Raw genomic sequence first — 19713 nt, forward strand, 5'->3', positions numbered from 1 at the left:
TATTGTCATGTTGCATTAAAATCAAGTTCGAAACTTTGATAAGAAGTTTATACATGTTATGGAAAAAAATGTACATTTTAGTAATTTATCTTCCTAAGGAATCCTGTTGATTATGAAGCGAATCTACCAGTCATAGTTGTGAAATATACATTTTTTTAAAATCCTTGGCAGGTACTCCTTGCAAAAATTTTCACATGTCCAAAGAGTGGCAGACTGAAGCTTGTTGATAGTACAGGTACAGCATGTATTATCAGACATTGCCATGACAACCAAGGTCACATTTGTTCGAGTAGTTGCTCTTGTGATGACCTTGAGCTTGGGAAATCATTTCCTTGTCATCTTATTCACACTTGCTGTGTTGGAAAGACAGTAGCTATAACAAAGTACAATATCATCAAAGAAGACTTTGAGAGTTCCCAAAATGGTCTCAAGTCTGGCAATGACTGTGATACTCCAGGGACTGAAACTTTAATATATGTGGAATTTTCAATGATAGATGCAGTTTTATTTTGGAGACTAGAGTCATTACTAGATTCAGATGTCTGTGATAGACCACAGAGAGGTCAAAAAAGAAAACATGAAGATGAGCACACCACAGATAAATACGTAATCCAACAAACAAGTGACGCAGGCAGTGATATGCACATAAATCAGGCAAGGACCAGTGTTGAAGGGCAGCCAGAGATGGTTGTGCGCATCAAATGTAAAGAGTCCCTTGTACTGGAGTCTTGGGGTCCTAACCCTGACAAATTGAGGTTCTGTGCCATCTGCCAAGTTCTCAGGACCAGCAAAGTCAAGGATATACCCGAAGAGGTCAGTACAACGTTTAATTATTGTGTATTCACTTTTATCTTTGTGCACTAATTTTCACATTGTACCATTTTTGATAAATTCTGATATTGATTCAAGCATAGTTAAAGACTTGATGAAAAAGAAATGACCTATGAAAAAAATATGCATAGTAAATTTAGTTACCAACAGAAGCAATTTCCACTACAATCACAAAAGTCGATACTAACAAAAATAAATAAACAGTCAGTGCAGCAATTTTTCGGGGGGGGGGGTGTACAATTCAGCTTCTGTCCTAATGCCTGATACGGGTAATTTTTCTATATAATATTTTAGCATAAATAATTCCAATAAGAATTTTTAAAATAAATCTGATGTAATTTGCATCGAAAATACATTTCAGTAATATTTTGACTGCTAAATAAAATTTCCCAGTTGGAGCTGGTCACACATACAATTTCCCTGTTCATTTGTCTTCAGACTCCATTTGGAAAAGGGAGGAAATATTCCTGCCAATTATAAATAAATATAAATTGTAATTATTTTTTTTATCTTGCATACACCATGTGCAGGACAGGTTATAATATACCCCCCCCCCCTCAGTTTTATAGTCAATATTAATATCTGCATTTGCTGTGTACATTATTTTTAGCAATGTTCATGCTATACCCATCAGGGTCATCATGCAATTCCATTGGCATCAGTATTTACATTAGCTAACTTGTGCAGGAGAACTTATATTACCCCCCCCACCATTACATGAATACATGATAAATTTGTGTTTACCTTAAAATTCAAAGCAAGTTTTATGGTTTGTACAGTATTGTCAGTTCTCCTAAGCACTACTGTGTGACCATGTACTAATAAACTGTGTGACCAAATACTAATATATTGTGTGACCATGTACTAATTTACTGTGTGACCATGTACTAATATACTGTGTGACCATGTACTAATATACTGTGTGACCTTATACAGATATATTGTGTGACCATTTACTCATATACTGTGTGATCATGTACTAATATATTGTGTGACCATATACAAATATATTGTTTGACCATGTACTAATATACTGTGTGACCATATACTAATATACTGTGTGACCATGCACTAATATATTGTGTGACCATAGTACTATAGTTAGCGAAAAATCCATTCTGAATCATACTCCACACTTAGTTTTAGAAAGCATCTACCAGCATAATTAGTCTAACTGAAAATTATGTTACCTCTTCAGACATTACAAATTTCAAACTATACCTTGATTTGTACATCTTAACATTTTAATTAGGAAAATATAGTTACCAGCAGCTACAATTAAAATAAATGGAGACAAAACCAATGTAACAAGATTCACCGAATCATAAAAATGTCATGTTCTTTAGAGTAGACTTTTTGTCCCTTTTTTATTAAGATGTTTCTATCAGCCAATGGAATTGAACATTTGATGCTTTTTTAGCAATGAGTGCACTTAAATCATTAAGCATGGATGTGTTTGATTCAGTCATAGGATGTGTTTGATTCAGTCAGCCGAATTGCAGCTGATATGATCTCCTTATCTTCATGGTCTTTTCATCTGTTCCACATTTGCCATGTAGGGAACTTTTTTTGCAAGAAAGATGAAAAATAAGGGGGATTAACATGTGGGCACAGTCTAAAATGAACCCTCATGAAACTTGGACATATTTTTCATTTTTTCATCTTGTTTTTGCTCTTTCAACAGATTTTCCCCATATATTGCAATAAGTATTAAGTACACTGTCACAGCTTAAAAATACTGCCAATACCCATCCCTTCACTTAACTTCCTATCATCAGCTGGAATGTTGTCTGTAACCAGCATATCTCAAGGGCCATTTAACATATATCTGATGTAATTTGGTATGAACATCATATCATTGACCTAGAAGTGCCTTTTTATGGGTTTCATTTCATCAGCCCCATTGTGAATAGAGGTATGTCTTTGTGTGTATTCTTGTCTTTATGCTTTCAGTCAGCATAACTCAAGATATATTCAGTGTTTTCAACATAGATGTGCATTTTATGGATTTTGTCTCCTCTACACCATTTTAGATGAAGTTATGGCCCCTTTCAGTCAGTTTCATATCTTAATGCAGGATGATGCTTGCAGTCCTCTTCTTTCAAGAACCAGTCAACATATTCTGATGAAATTGATGTAAATTTGTTTCATAGACAGATGTATCTTGTCTACTCCATTTTGGGTTGAGTTATGGTCCTTGTTTTTATCTTTCCATGGGTTGTTGCTTGTACTGGTGTGATCTTGAAGGAGTATGATCTCAAGCTTTTGACATTATCAGTTAAATAGATTAACAGGGTCATGGCCTTTGAATGACAATCTTCTATCAAATTTCCAACAAAAGTTCCACTCCATAAGTCCCTTTGCAGGACATTGTAGTAAGTGAGGCCTTAACAATGTACCAATCACTAATATTTCTAGTTCTGTATTACAGTGAATGGGGCCTTAACAATGTACCAGTCACTAATATCTATAGTTCAGCATTGCAATGAGTGAGACCTTAACATGTACCAATCACTAATATTTCTAATTCTACATTGTAGTAAGTTGGGCCTTAGCAATGTACCAATAAATAATATTCCGGTTCTGCACTGCAATGAGTGGTGCCTTAACATGTACCAGTCACAGATATCTATCATTCTGCATTGTAATGAGTGGGGCCTTAACATGTACTAATCAAAGTATCTGTAGTTCTGCACTGTAATGAGTGGGGCCTTAACATGTACTAGTCAAAGTATCTGTAGTTCTGCATTGTAATGAGTGAGACCTTAACATGTACCAGTCACAGATATCTATCATTCTGCATTGTAATGAGTGGGGCCTTAACATGTACTAATCAAAGTATCTGTAGTTCTGCATTGTAATGAGTGAGACCTTAACATGTACCAGTCACAAATATCTATCGTTCTGCATTGTATTGAGTGGGGCCTTAAAATGTACTAATTAAAGTATAAGTAGTTCTGCATTGTAATGAGTGGGGCCTTAACATGTACTAATCAAAGTATATGTAGTTCTGCATTGTAATGAGTGGGGCCTTAACATGTACTAATCAAAGTATCTGTAGTTCTGCATTGTAATGAGTGGGGCCTTAACATGTACTAATCAAAGTATCTGTAGTTCTGCATTGTAATGAGTGGGGCCTTGACATGTACTAATCAAAGTATATGTAGTTCTGCATTGTAATGAGTGGGGCCTTAACATGTACTAATCAAAGTATATGTAGTTCTGCATTGTAATGAGTGGGGCCTTAACATGTATTAATCAAAGTATATGTAGTTCTGCATTGTAATGAGTGGGGCCTTAACATGTACTAATCAAAGTATATGTAGTTCTGCATTGTAATGAGTGGGGCCTTAACATGTACTAATCAAAGTATCTGTAGTTCTGCATTGTAATGAGTGGGGCCTTAACATGTACTAATCAAAGTATCTGTAGTTCTGCACTGTAATGAGTGGGGCCTTAACATGTACTAATCAAAGTATCTGTAGTTCTGCATTGTAATGAGTGGGGCCTTAACATGTACTAATCAAAGTATCTGTAGTTCTGCACTGTAATGAGTGGGGCCTTAACATGTACTAATCAAAGTATCTGTAGTTCTGCATTGTAATGAGTGGGGCCTTAACATGTACTAATCAAAGTATCTGTAGTTCTGCACTGTAATGAGTGGGGCCTTAACATGTATTAATCAAAGTATATGTAGTTCTGCATTGTAATGAGTGAGACCTTAACATGTACCAATAACAAATATCTATAGTTCTGCATTGAATTTAGTAAAACTAATAAAGATATCTTTACAAATAATAAATAAAAGATGTAAATGAACAAAAACCATTTCCAGAGGAAAGCACTGAAACTATGCTATTTGATGTGGTTTATCATTTTTTTTATAGGTCATTCTTCTATTTAGAGGAGGTAGTGTCAAGTGGTACCCTATTTTAACTGTTGGTTGCATGTACAGATTGAGTGGTCAGAACTTTGTGTCTCCTCTCCCACCCTCACTACCAGTAAAACTGATCAAGTCAGCAGTCCAGAGATCTCAGGCAAAAGCTTGCATTGTGATGGAAGCCTGTGTTATAGTACAGAGACTGTTAACTGCAGTAGCAGAGGTGAGTGTATAGAATGGGAAAGGAAATTTGTGAGAATGAAATAAATAGTTGTATGACCATTGATAATTACAAACTGTAAATATTAATTTTTGTGCTTCATCATGAAAGTGCAAGTGGCATATATTGTTGCCATTGGCCATCCATATGGCTGTCAATATGTATCATATTCAGCAAGTTTTGCATTTACTCAGATTTGCAGGTATTGTAAGTGCCAGAGCCATGTAGCTTTGTGGATGTATATTTTGGTGACGCTCAGATATATAAACTAAACTTGGATCACTGTGACCTAATTTTCTTTCTCTAGCAATGTTTAGGCCGATTTTTGTATTTTGGTCAGTTTCTCAGTCATTGTTTGCCCCCAAATGATATGCAGCTTGATATGTAGATGTGTATTTTGAGTACATCATCAATTAGGTCATAGTGACCTATCTTTTGCATTTCATTGGTTTTCTTTTAAGTTTTGAAGTAAGGTCAGTACCTTAGACATTGCTAGTTATTGAGTCACTGGCCCACATTTCATACTTCTATTGATTCAGTTAAATTTTGTGTTTGTTAGTTTCAAAGGCAATAATTGTCACAGAATCATTCAGTTTGGATTGTAGGCGTGTCTTGTTGTGTAAAGCATTATCTTGCCAAACAGTGGTTACAGTTCATACTTTAGAGGTTTCTGTTAAGTTCTACATTTAAGTCAATTTCTCAGGCATTACTGGTCCCAGAGGAATGCAACATTGTGAGTGGACGGATCTTAGTGAGTACAAAACCATCTCACCAAGATTAGGTCGTAATTTATGTAAATTGCATAAATGATGCATATACAACACTAGAACTGACAAAATCACCAATATGAACTGATGAATTGAAACACTGAATAAATGTCATTGGATTCAGAAGGTACAATGAACACAAATAGATCTGGGTGAAAGCTTCAACTGGTAAGCTTCCAGAATTTATGAGGTTATTTTGGGGGGTGAGGGGAGGTAATTTTAAAGAGTTATTTCCCTCCATCATCAACATATATTGATGAAATTATGTATCTTTGTCTTTTCAAGAGGGTTGGATTTGGGAGGTAACCAAGTTTTTTATAATGGTTATGTTACTGGGTAATATACTTGATGGAGAAATAAATTTATAGAATAATGAACCACCATCCCACTCCTCATTGTAAAACCCTGCAGCAAAATATGCATGAGAAACTCACAAAAATGGAAAACTCATTTTATAAATTTCATTAATTTGGACTTGAAAGAACTTTTTCAGGACTATTTTTGATTCAGTTCATGATATTGTAAGTTCCTCTTAAATTTTCATTCTACTTTACTTTGACAATTAAATTGTTTGGTTTTTAAGTTTTACAAAACTTGTTGGTTTTGCTTCTTTTTGTTACTTGGTTTATGACCAAAGAGTCGTAAGAGTATCCACATGAACTATAAAAGACTTCCTACTGCTGAATGCAATACATAACCCCACAAGTGCTGGCCAGTTGGCTAAAGGGAGTTATTAAATCAGTACTTTTAACTCTCACAGGATTAGGTACACTAATAAATATTTCACTGGATGTAATACAAGCAGTTTCCATGAGCCTCTCCTTGAATGTAACGTTTCAGTTCAGGACTTAGCAGAGTTTGGTGACTGGTCTGATCAGTTTACCTTCTCTAGCTTTCATTTGCATGAAATGGCATCTCTAAGGAGAGAACTGAATCTTGTTGGATTAGCAGTAGCTGCAGTTGCCACTCCCCATTCATGAAAGCATAACCTTTAATCCAGACATGAAAAATTTGTGACTTTTGCTAGATTTGCCTGAGAAACATTTGTTGGTGAGAGATGTACCGGCATGCACCATGTAAAACAACATTTTGACTTATTGTACCACTGAAAAACGTTTGATGGTGAGAGATGTACCAGCGTGCAGCATGTAAAACAATGTTTTGACTTATTGTACCACTGAAAAACGTTTGATGGTGAGAGATGTACCAGCGTGCACCATGTAAAACAATGTTTTGACTTATTGTAAAGTTTTTAATGATTATATAAGCTGTACATTTTATTAGGGGTGAAATGATACACCTGTGCCACGTATTGATTTGATTCACGATACACAGCCTGCGATACGATACATCTCGATACACATATGAACTTGATGGTCTTTCCATCTTTGGAAGGTAGGTGGTGGTCATTTATGTATGTTGACATTATAGTTGTATTTCCAATGTGCAGATTACAGATAGAGATATACTTATCATATATTTATATGCAATTCTCATTGATGAGAAGATAACCAAAATACTTTCAACTTGACTTGGTTGTCATTAAGTTTTCTTCAACGTTTTAGGCCATTTAATGGTGGCTCCATTTAACTCACTTTACCCACCAGGACCATTTTTTGGCAAAGCATGAATGCTTTGAAAACATCTTATTGCCAATTTCATGTCTCACTTAAACTTGGAAGACATTACAATGTTATCTTCAAAACAGAAGAAATAATGCAATTTCCTCATGCAAAGAAAATCTCATCTAGGACAAATCCTGGCATGGGAATGAGGATGAATGCCAACAAAATCTATCACATTGTGCTTCCTACAGATGCAGAAAACTGCTGTGGCCACAGATACTTGTATTTGTTAGTGAAGAAGTAAAACTATTGACAACACCCAGTCCTTTTGTATAATTTTGTTTAAACTTAAACAAGGAGATAAAACTGAGTGCTTTGAAATCTGCCCCATCTCTGATTCTGTGCTACTTTAATTTTTCCATTGGTACCTTCATTAACTGGTTAAATGTCTCTGCATAAAAAGAGAAATACCAATTTTGTTCCAAATGAACAATTTAAGGAGAGATGCTGCAAGGATTTTATCTTAAGGAGGACTTCCCCCTTTGTCAAAGAAAAAAGGGGGAGTGGAAAAAAGGAGGGTGAGGAAGAAATGGCAATAGTTCAATATTTACCTAAACTTCCATGTCTGTCTCTCTTTCTTCCTGCTCCACTTTCTTAGAACTCTGCTGGAATTAGCATCTTAAAAGATGTCAGCTCTAGATGTATAAGCATTAATCTGTTAATTATTTCTGAGCATGCTCTGTTCCTTATCTGTGTATGAATATTGTTCTGTGTTTCCTTCTGAAGGGGCATATACATCTCTAGCTTTGTCAGCTTGAATAGGTTGGGAAACTCACCTCTATGACTGTTATGTGCAATTTACCAGAGCTTACAGATATTATCTTTTGGATATATCAACACCAAATGAGGATTTTTCACTAACATAAACTGATTTTGTTCAATCAGTAGTTTACTGACTTTTTGCCAGATTTCTTATCTTTTCCATAGTGCTGTATTATGGTTTAGTCCAGACAGAGGTATTGAAATAAATATCTTTACTTCTTAATTTCATTTTTTAAACCCATATGTATTCAGTTTATATTAACCCTGATAGGTGTATAATGTTTTGTAGCATGTTCTGCAGGGCTAAATTGATTGGCTTAAAACAAAAAAAATGAAAATTGCATTATACTTTTAAATTCTCTGTATTTTAATGAGGCTTAGTATTCTGCCCTTTCTACATTTAATTTTGAAATACAACTAAAAGGGAGATTGACTGTCATGCCGTCTATTTTTGTCGGTCCATCATTTACATTTGACTTATATTTAGCACCATTTTTGGGCTTGAAAATCACTCACTGGTATCTCCATTAACACTTTCCCAGCTCTAATAATCCAATATACTTTCTATCTTTAAAAAATACTGTCATCATAACTATTATCAACCAGTAGTTGCCAAACGATATCATAATGAACCACATTGGGAATCTGACATTTTGGGTTTTCTATGTGACCTGTATTTTAAACAAGCATTTGTAAAATTTCCATCATGAAAGGTTCAGACTACACCATAATGCTTATTCCTGTGCTCATTGTGCCAATCAAATTTAGTTTAACAAGCATTCATGTAATGCTTGAAGAACCTAGATGCATAAACAGTTGCCTGCTCATAAAACAGATGTTGCAGCAAGAATTGTTAAATAAAAATTGTATACTTCGCCGAGCACATTTTCATATGCAAGACCTTCAGATAATTTGTGGGAGTTCTCCTGCATCACTGTTCTCCAAGTGCACAAATTCATACAAATTTTGCATGATTCATGCAGTTGCACACCCCTGACAGCATTTCTTTTTAAGTACTTTACATATCAGTTAATGATTTTTGTGTGAAATCTCTCAGTTGCTTTGCCAATACTTTCTGTTTGTCACACAAGGAATAAGCTACATTAATTTGTGATTGAACGTTATTGTTTAACCTGGACCAGAACAAGCAATAACCACCAATGAGAATTCAGTGTAACCATTTCTCTGTGCGATGCACTGGTAGTATAGATTTCAAACTGTCTAAAGTAGGCATAGAAATTTCACGTAAAAGTGGTTATTAAAAGATGATTCATGTATTTTATTATACATGTGAAAATGTTTGGAAGGTATAGTATATGCTGAACATACTGCAGGGTTAAGATAATTAGCATAGAATTGAGGGGGGCATATTACAAATGATATTACTGTGTTAATTTGTTGACGGCAAGCGAGTATTCTCAATGGTCATTTTTGTTTTTACTAATAAAAAATGAGAGCCTGTGGCTGCAAATGCTGTTTCAGATGAATTATAATTTTGTGGAATAACAAGGTTATTTATTAATAATTTTTCAAGACTACTGAAGACTAAAAAATCTTACATACGCTTCGTTTTGTATCGATTCTCCATCTCTTGTATTGATATGTGTTTCATTAGAGCAAAAGTATTGATGCATCGATATATCGATTAATCATTTCACCCCTACAATTTATAGAATTTATCTTGATTATCTGGAGGAGGATATCTTAGCACATGGCGGCAAAGGTAAAAACTGGCACATCCTGGTAACTAATGGGTAAAAAAAGATTTAACCTATATGAGCTGCTTCCATTTGTCTTTATAATAAAGACAGATACTTTTTGTCTTTCTGGGAGAGCTGGATTTGGAGGTAGCAGAAAGTTATTCCAAAGTAATGTGAGTAGGTAACTATTATCGGAGATCATAATTTTCTAAAACTTTCCTTTTCCTTGTTAGCATTAAATACGATAAATTATTTATCTTTGTCCCTTTAAAATGTGGTCTGGCCCCCCACCCCTTTTTGGTGGATGGGGGACACATTGTCCCCTGCCATGGTGATCCTTTGTGCAACACTGGAAGCAGCTAGATGTAAAGTTTGGGTTGAATCTAATTTGTGAATTTTAAGAATCTGTTTTGTTTCGATAAAGTAATAATTCAGAGACGAAGGGCTCTGCTGTTTTTGCGGTTATATTATTTATGTGAAATAGGCTTTATATTGGGATTTTTCTTGAACATTAAATTTTGTGATTTTGTACAAATACATGTGTTATAATTTTGGGTAGTTATTTTTTTGGCAGCTGCAGATCTATCAAGGCTATGATATATAAGCTAACAAATTTTGACAGGTTTTGTTCTACAGTCTTACAAAATAGTGAAACAAGAATTAAAAATTTCTTTACTATTGAAACTATAGTGCCAGGAGCATGGTATATAATGTTGAAATCAAAACTCTAATCTAGTTGCATGTAATTAGCTTTGAGCTGCAAAATGAATGTTAGTGCAAGAAGAGTTTTTATGTTTGGTTTTCATTGTATAAAACTGGATATTTAAATGTGTGAGTTAAATGGTACACATTATATGTCAGAATCCCAAAAATGTCATTTTCAGCTCCTTTTACTTTTACAAGTTGAAAAGATGTTTGATAAATTATCTTTCCAGATTCCTGTCAGTTATGATGATATAAAGAAGATAAGCATCCAGGAAATCCTGTCATCAGAGTATGTAAAGCAATATTAAATTGCCACTACATGCCTGGGTGTTTGTGTTGGAAATCCTCTTATCAGAGTATGTAAATCAGTCCATCCATGTGTGTTGTGTTGGAAATCCTCATATCAGAGTATGTAAAGCAATACTAGATCGTCACTACATGCATGTGTGTTTGTGTTGGAAATCCTTTTATCAGAGTATGTAAATCAGTCCATCCATGTGTGTTGTGTTGGAAATCCTCATATCAGAGTATGTAAAGCAATACTAGATCGTCACTACATGCATGTGTGTTTGTGTTGGAAATCCTTTTATCAGAGTATGTAAATCAGTCCATCCATGTGTGTTGTGTTGGAAATCCTCATATCAGAGTATGTAAAGCAATACTAGATCGTCACTACATGTATGTGTGTTTGTGTTGGAAATCCTCTTATCAGAGTATGTAAATCAGTCCATCCATGTGTGTTGTGTTGGAAATCCTCTTATCAGAGTATGTAAAGCAATACTAGATCGTCACTACATGCATGTGTGTTTGTGTTGGAAATCCTTTTATCAGAGCATGTAAATCAATCCATGTATGTGTTTGTGTTGGAAATCCTCTCATCAGTGTATGTAAATCAATCCATGTATGTGTTTGTGTTCGAAATCCTGTCATCTGATTAATACATAAATAAGTCCATGTATTGGAAATTTTGTGTTGGAAATTTTGTCATGGGGTCCTTTTTCATACTACAAAATAAGAATAAGACAATATTTTTCAAGTTTTAACCCCCTTCCTCTGAAAAAAAGATAATAATAAAGACTTGGCTTCATTCAGCAGATGTTCAGCAGAAATCAAGGCAGTGACCATTGTAAACACTGTTATAAAATGTAAGCATCAGAAGATAAAGTAAATTTCAGCTTGGGAGAGGCGTTTTTATATCACATGTATATACCTGGTGCATTGCACTTAATATATGTTGCCCAAATTACGCTCCAGTCATTACCAATGGAAATTTTACTGATTGACTTTAAACAGCAAATGAATGAAGAACACTCATGGAAAGACCAAGACATCATGCATGATTTATAGTCAGATATCAGGCAAACTTAATTTCTGTCAAATATGTTGGGACAATCAAAAATAAAATAAAAGATTCTTGTATATTCTGTGCATTTAGAGAAGACTGATTGTCTGCTTTTACTTTTGTCAAAGATATCTGAACAAGTTATGCACTGACTTGACAAGAGGCACACCATACTGTTTTTATCTTGAGTAGAGTAAATTTATCTTGCAATATAAATATGAAAGTTAATCCTCTAAGGTTTGAACAATTAATTCCAGTTCACGGCTGCTTTTGTTTTAATAATCCCCAACAAAAGTTAGCAAATTCTAAATTTATGAACCATGTAGTGACCCTTTCATGAGGCTCAATATACATATTTGTTCAACTTTAACTACATTTGTACTGCAAGGGACTGGCCATTTAATTTATGGGGCTGGATTGTTCTTTCCCACCGGGATTTATTTTGTTGTTTCATTCGTTTCAAGATGAATTTATTTTAGATAGGAACTGGAGTGGCTAGCAGTATTTTTTATATAATAGAAATCTTAAGTTTAAATCACCCCTCTATAATCCTGTGATTTTATGTCAGAAGAAATAGTAATATATATTAGCAAGAAGTCGTGTGTGGGATATCAGTTGAAACTTGTGCAATGTTGTTTCACTTCTGTCAAGTATGAATGTGATTTTGTTGTAAAATGTCTGACATCTATCTTTTGTTATTGTTCTCTTCACTGTAGGGAGTGCAGTATTCATATGATATTTAGAAGAGTATATTGTGTGAATGGCAACAGAAATGAGAAAATGAATTAGTTTGTACATTCTGATTGACACACAGTATTGAGAAACTTTTTAAATAAGATTCATTGTGCTAAATGTACTCGAAATAGATCCATTAGCACTTTAAGTTTTTGTTTGTTTTAATTAGAGGATGCAGTAGAAAGCACTAAACATGAGATAAATGTTGAGACCAAACTGGTTTTACTGTTACTCATTGATTATTTATATTATATTTGATTATTTTATTGAAACATCATTTCCATATGAATGATTAGTTTTTTCTATCATGATAAAAATTTTGTTTTTATATTTTTCCCTCACAAGAATGAACAAATAACAGGATACATTTGGGTACAGCCACACAAATGCCTTAAATTTGTTGAACTTTTAAGATTTGACACTGTTTCACTTTATTATTCATTTCAACAATACGTTGAGGTCAGATTACTTAGGAATAATTATCAAACTTCCATTGTTATCGACACGATCATAATTTGAGCTGTAAAATACAGTGCGCCTTATTAGATGGCTTTGTGTGAGAAGCTCACCTTTTCCAAGCTGAAATTGACATCATTTTCTGATGCTAACATTTTATAACTGTTTACAGTGATCACTGCCTTTATTTCCACAAAACATCTGCTAAAGCCAAATCTTTATTAGGTAGAGACCATTTAAGATTCTATAGGGTTATTTTATTTTAAACAAATTTATCTTGTGATGAATGAAAAAAAATAAATAACCCAATCTGAAAGAACAATATAACCCCATAAATTCAATGGCCAGTCCCTTGCAGCATAAATACAGTCAGAATTGAACTAAAGCTCATAGCTTTGTACATGTATATTCAGCCTCATGACTGGATCATTACTTTGTAAGGAATAATCACATGGTTCTCATTTAAGTGTAAATTCATTGTTTCCTATTTTGTTGTTTTATTTGGGGGTTTTAAACAGAAGCTGCTGTCACTGGGAATTTAAATGTACATACCTCAGAGGATTACTTTTCATGTTTAAACAGTAGGATAACTATACTGTTCAAACAGTAGGATAACTATACACTGTTCAAACAGTAGGATAACTATACACTGTTCAAACGGTAGGATAACTATACACTGTTTAAACAGTAGGATAACTATACACTGTTCAAACAGTAGGATAACTATACACTGTTCAAACAGTAGAACTATACACTGTTCAGACAGTAGGATAACTATACACTGTTCAAACAGTAGGATAACTATACACTGTTCAAACAGTAGGATAACTATGCACTGTTCAAAAAGTAGGATAACTATGCACTGTTCAAACAGGATAACTATACACTGTTCAAACAGTAGGATAATTATACACTGTTCAAGAGAAGCTCAACAAGGTCTTGTCATGTCAGTGTTCATTCAGATTTCTATGAACCTCTAAAGAGCATGCTTGCAGGGGTCATGCACAGTAAACCACAATATTTGATGGAGACCATGTCTTCTTCATGGAGGTCATCATTGATAACTCCATAAGAAAACGTGGTGTGCAGAGCAATTCTTCATGAGCTGCTGTGGCAACTCCCATCAGCATGCACAAAGAGATGGTGGAGTTTTTACTCTCATTATCCTGTCCATGCTGTCTCCACCCCCACCGTGATGCATGAAGTTCCAAAATACACGTAAACTGTATTGTATGTTTGTGGATTTCCTGTTATTAAAGTATGCAAACCTGTCCATGTATGCTTTTGTGTTGGAAATCCTGTCATCAGAGTGTGTAAATCAGTCCATGTATGTGTGTTTGTTTTGGAAATCCTCTTATCAGAGTATGTAAGTCAGTCCATTTATTTGTGTTTGTGTTGGAAATCCTGTCATCAGAGTGTGTAAATCAGTCCATGTATGTGTGTTTGTTTTGGAAATCCTCTTATCAGAGTATGTAAGTCAGTCCATTTATTTGTGTTTGTGTTGGAAATCCTGTCATCGGGAGTATATAAGTCAGTCAATGTATATGTATTTGTGTTGGAAATCCTCTTATCAGAGTGTGTAAGTCAGTCCACATGTGTGTATTTGTGTTGGAAGACAGGAGTATATAGAACTATCTTGCTTGATGCAGGAGTTTAGTATATTGAGTGATTGCGTTCCTTCAAGCCATTGGAATAAAAATTCAGATATATTGCAAACAAAAATTTACACTGAGGCCACCATGCAGACACATGTTAATAAGTCATATCAAGTCTTTTCCCAGGACTCTAGACAAAACACAAATGCAGTTTTGTATGTATTATATGCCCCATCTTTTACAATTTGTAAATATTTTTAGCTTTATGAATAAAATTCAGAACAAATTGGGATTTATGAAAGTTCTGTTCACTTGATAAAAAAATATCAAGTATTTGGAATCTGGGTGTTTGATACAGAAATGCTGATTGAACAGCTGTATCAAATACCAGATGAAGCATGTAAGATTAAATAGTTATGTACTGTATATACTAGCTTATAAGTAGAGTAGAACTTAAGACTATACAGATCCAGTTGTACTATTGCACAATGCACCAGCAGATAGATCTGGGTCTTTGCAGTTTGCAAGGAGTAAAATAGACCTAGATCTGCAGTGAATTATACAGCAGTAGATTAGAGTTTATCTTGTTTGCAGTTGGACTCAACTTATTTGATAGCAAGTATATATGGTCTCTTTTTCAGTAGCGTCAGTATCGACAATGTTTTTACTTTGAAGTTTTGAAAGTCACTTGATATCAGTTGCTGTATTCCAGTAAAACTTCGGTATAATAATACCATAAGCTAAAAGTTTATATCATGATATATATTTTTAGTTCTTGTCTTGCTTGTCTGACTTAAGCAGAATGCCTTGGTTTATCACGTGGGGAACAAAGGTAAAGTTTTGTGTTTTAACGTTTGAAAGTTACATATCATCTACATTTGTAGTGAGTTCAACCAAACTTTTGGTGTAAGTTTACCATAGGTGTCAAATTTATACCCTTGTATGATACGCATTCCTGTCTTGCCTATTTCACATGCTTAAGCAGGAAACAAAAATCATATTCACTGTCAGTCGCTATATTCAACTGAAATCTTTGGACACTATTACTTTAAGTATAAAGTTTATATGCTAACATCTGATCAGTTCCTGTCTCAAGTATGATGGTCAACAATGTTCAAGTTTTTGGTGAGACTTCAGTTGCATGTGACAGAGGGATTTACACAGTGGTGTTGCCATTGTTGCTTATTTTGTAAACTGACATTAAAGCTGGCTTATTGTGTACTGCATGGTTTAGTAATTGTTTAATAATCAATTTTATATTTTGCAGATGCAGAGAAAATTTGGTCAGTTTTGAGTGCTTCATCACTGCAAGGTTCCATTGTGACCCTGAGTTGCCCAATCAGAGGTCTGGAAAAGCACAGGATTGGAAGTCACGGACTATTCCTGACCTAGGTAAAAGAGTAAATGAATTATACAATTTAAAATTTCCACATTGCATACACACACACACACATATATATATATATATATATATATATATATATATATATATATATATATATATATATATATATATATATATATATATATATATATATATATATATATATATATGTATGTATGTGTGTGTGTGTGTGTGTATATATATATATATATATATATATACATCTATCTATCTATCTATATATATATATATATATATATATATATATATCTCACCTGTTGATTCTGTTGACACCCCCTACGGGTCCGGGGTTGTAGAATTGGCCCGACGTGCCTCGCTACGTGTCGTAAAAGGCGACTAAGTAGAGGCAACCTGTTTGCCGTGGGTTGCGTCCCGTGTCGGGGGAGGAAAGGATCCTGGTAGTTGAGCAGAGGCTTTCCCTGCAATACACTACTTTGGCCTCTACTTCTCTTAGACGGGTGGTCGGGATGGGCCCGGTTTCGACAAATCGGCTGGTCACGCCGAGCCCTAGGAGGTCTTTATTAACTTTCTCACCTTCTTTCTCTTTCTCCTTGTATCTCTCTTGATACCACCGTTGCCCCTATATTCTCTTTCCCTATGTTTCCCTTTTCCAAGTCTTAGAAGGCGGTGGCTTAACGGGTCAATCGGGGGGTAATTTTACCGACCTTAGAAATTGGCGACTTCAGGGTCAATCAAAGGTAATTTTATCAACTGAGTATGGCATTTGTGTATCCCTGGCACTTGAAAAGTGTCCCCTTGTTGGGCTCCTTGGTGGGTGGGGAGCACGGGTGCTGAATTTTTAATCTAGCCATCATGGATAATTCCAAAAAAAATCAAAATAAAAGATCGAAACCCTTATCAGAGTCTGATGATGAACCATGTAGTGTGGAGTCATTTCCACGCTTCATGGTCATACAGTCAAAAGATGCCACGAAACCGCTTGCCGCACTATCTCCATTTGTCATTGAAAAGACTATCACAGGATCGATTGGCACACCTAAAAGTGTTAAAAAGTTGAAATCGGGTTGTCTTCTTATTGAGTGTGAGTGACGAGGTCAATCAGACAATATCAGGAAAACGAAAACGTTCTTTGATATCCCAGTAACCTCATTCGCTCACACCACACTGAATACGTCCAAAGGCGTGATTCACTGCCGTGACTTGGCTGGAGTCACCGACGCTGACATCATCGAAGGAATGAAAGGTGAAGGTGTCACTGCAGTCCGACGAATATGTATTAAACGTAATAACAATCTGCAGGACACCAACACCATTGTACTCACCTTCAACAGGCCAACTGTACCCAAAGTGGTAAAAGTTGGCTTTTTGCAAGTAAAGGTAGAGATTTACATTCCCAACCCCCTTCGGTGTTATAAGTGTCAAAAATACGGCTATCACGAAGACCGCTGCTCCAAGAGCCAAATATGTGGCCGATGCGGAGACAATGCTTATCAGGAATCTGATCGTAGAGCAACTCCGCATTGTGTCAACTGCGGAAAAGAACACCACGCAAATTCCAAGGATTGCGATACCTGGAAACAGGAGAAGGAAATTCAGAGGGTAAAATACACAAATAATATTCCCTATCCAGAAGCCAGAAAAATTGTACAGGCAAAAACAGCCCATCCTTCTCCACTGTAGTGAAGAGCAATCCTAAAAGAACGAAGGACACTCAAACACAAACAGAAGCACCCGATTCAACACCAAATTCAAACACCCCCCATTACCAAGCACAGAAAACACGGCATCTACTCAGACTACATTTAATAATACCCAAACACCAAAATCACCAAAGAGTAAAAAATCTCACGGAAACAGGCAACAAAAGGGGTCAGATGACCCCATCAAACTATATAAAAGGTTTGGAGACATTGAGAGCATGGATGCAGAAGAATCTGCTCTTTGCGCTCAAGGTAGCTCCAGACCTAACAACAAAAAATTCACCCCCGTACTTCCTCCAGAGAAATAACCAAACAAATTACATCTGCGAAAGGTCTAACCTAGCTCCACAATCTTTAATTTAAATTTATAATGAAAAACACTATCATGCAATGGAATTGTCGAGGACTTAAAGCAAATTACAATGATCTTCTCCTGCTTTTAAATGAACATGATCCTGCGGTACTATGCCTTCAAGAAACTTCCTTGGGTCACTAAGGAATGTAAGGAAGCCATTAAACTACGCCGAGAAGCATTAAGGAAACTTAATAATCAACCGACGCCCGAAAACTTAAATATATATCGCATTGCCCGGGCCAAAGCTCGCCGCATAATCAAAGAAAGTAAAAGAGCATCATGGAAGAAGTACGTTTCTTCTTTAAACTCTCGTTCCTCAATTAAGAAAGTTTGGGACACGATCCGAAAAATAAACGGAAAGAGAAAACACAATTCTTTCCGACATCTAAAAGTGAACAATAACAATCTTAGCTCAAAACGTGACATAGCAAATGTTCTTGCTGATACATTCTCTAAAAATTCGTCATCATCTAATTATTCCGAAGCCTTCCAAAAATTGAAAACTCAAAAAGAAAAGTCACGTTTAAAATTCACATCCAACAACTCGGAAAGCTACAAACAGCTGTTTTCACTATCAGAACTTATGGAGGTTTTAGACAAGGCCCATGATACTTCCGCTGGGCCTGACAAAATACATTACCAGTTTTTAAAACATCTTCCAGAATCATCTTTAACATCTCTTTTAAAACTCTTCAATGATTTATGGATTACTGGTAACCTACCTAAAATATGGAAAGAAGCAACAGTAATACCAGTTCCCAAACCCGGTAAAGATAGTGAAGATCCTACCAACTATCGACCTATTGCACTCACAAGCTGCATGTGCAAAACAATGGAACGAATGATCAATTCTCGGCTTGTATGGTACCTGGAAACTAACAATTTAAGATCTCCTTTCCAAAGTGGCTTTCGTTATGGACGGAGCACCAACGATCATCTGGTTAGACTAGAAACATTCATTCGCGATGCATTTATCAAGAAAGAACATTTAGTAGCGGTTTTCTTTGATTTAGAAAAGGCCTATGACACAACATGGAAGTACGGGATACTAAAAGACCTGCACGATCTAGGTCTAAAAGGCCGTCTGCCCTCTTTCATATCCAACTTCCTCTCTGACAGAGAATTCAAGGTACGAGTGGGCTCTACTCTCTCAGATTTGCACGAGCAAGAGATGGGTGTGCCCCAGGGCAGTATTTTATCTGTGACACTTTTCAATATCAAAATTAATAACATCACCAACTGTTTGACTCCTGGTGTGTATTGCTCACTATATGTTGATGATTTTCTCATATGTTATCGGTCAAAGCACATGCATACAATTGAAAGACAACTACAGCAAAATATCAACAAGATTCAAAATTGGGCTAGTACGAACGGTTTCAAATTCTCGAAATCAAAAACGGTATGTATGCATTTCTGTCAATTACGACGACACCACGATGAACCTAAACTCATGCTGGACGGAACACCTATTCCAGTTGTTGAGGAAACAAAATTTTTGGGTGTTATCTTTGACAGAAAACTGACTTTTATTCCACACCTAAAAAACTTGAAAGCCAAATGCTTAAAAGCACTTGACCTACTTAAAGTAGTTGCGCACACTGACTGGGGTGCTGATAGAAAAGTCATCCTAAATTTATACAGAACGTTTATTCGCTCCAAACTAGACTATGG

General features: G+C 35.4%; 1 protein-coding gene across 1 annotated transcript in view; it reads left to right on the top strand.

The window, feature by feature from the left end:
* LOC149770967 (uncharacterized) overlaps positions 1-19713 on the top strand; it is a gene marked incomplete at its 5' end in the record, with an annotated part of 82360 nt that overhangs the window by 17286 nt on the left and 45361 nt on the right. The window contains 4 exons of the mRNA XM_089948927.1: positions 172-813; positions 4719-4934; positions 10721-10779; positions 15886-16010. Of these exons, the coding sequence (XP_089805053.1) occupies positions 172-813; positions 4719-4934; positions 10721-10779; positions 15886-16010 (1042 nt within the window). The remainder of the gene's footprint in view (positions 1-171; positions 814-4718; positions 4935-10720; positions 10780-15885; positions 16011-19713) is intronic.

This window comes from Sinohyriopsis cumingii, unplaced genomic scaffold (genome assembly GCF_028554795.1).
Source record: "Sinohyriopsis cumingii isolate HCF-2022 unplaced genomic scaffold, ASM2855479v2 utg002171l, whole genome shotgun sequence".
NCBI classification, from domain to species: Eukaryota; Metazoa; Mollusca; class Bivalvia; order Unionida; family Unionidae; genus Sinohyriopsis; species Sinohyriopsis cumingii.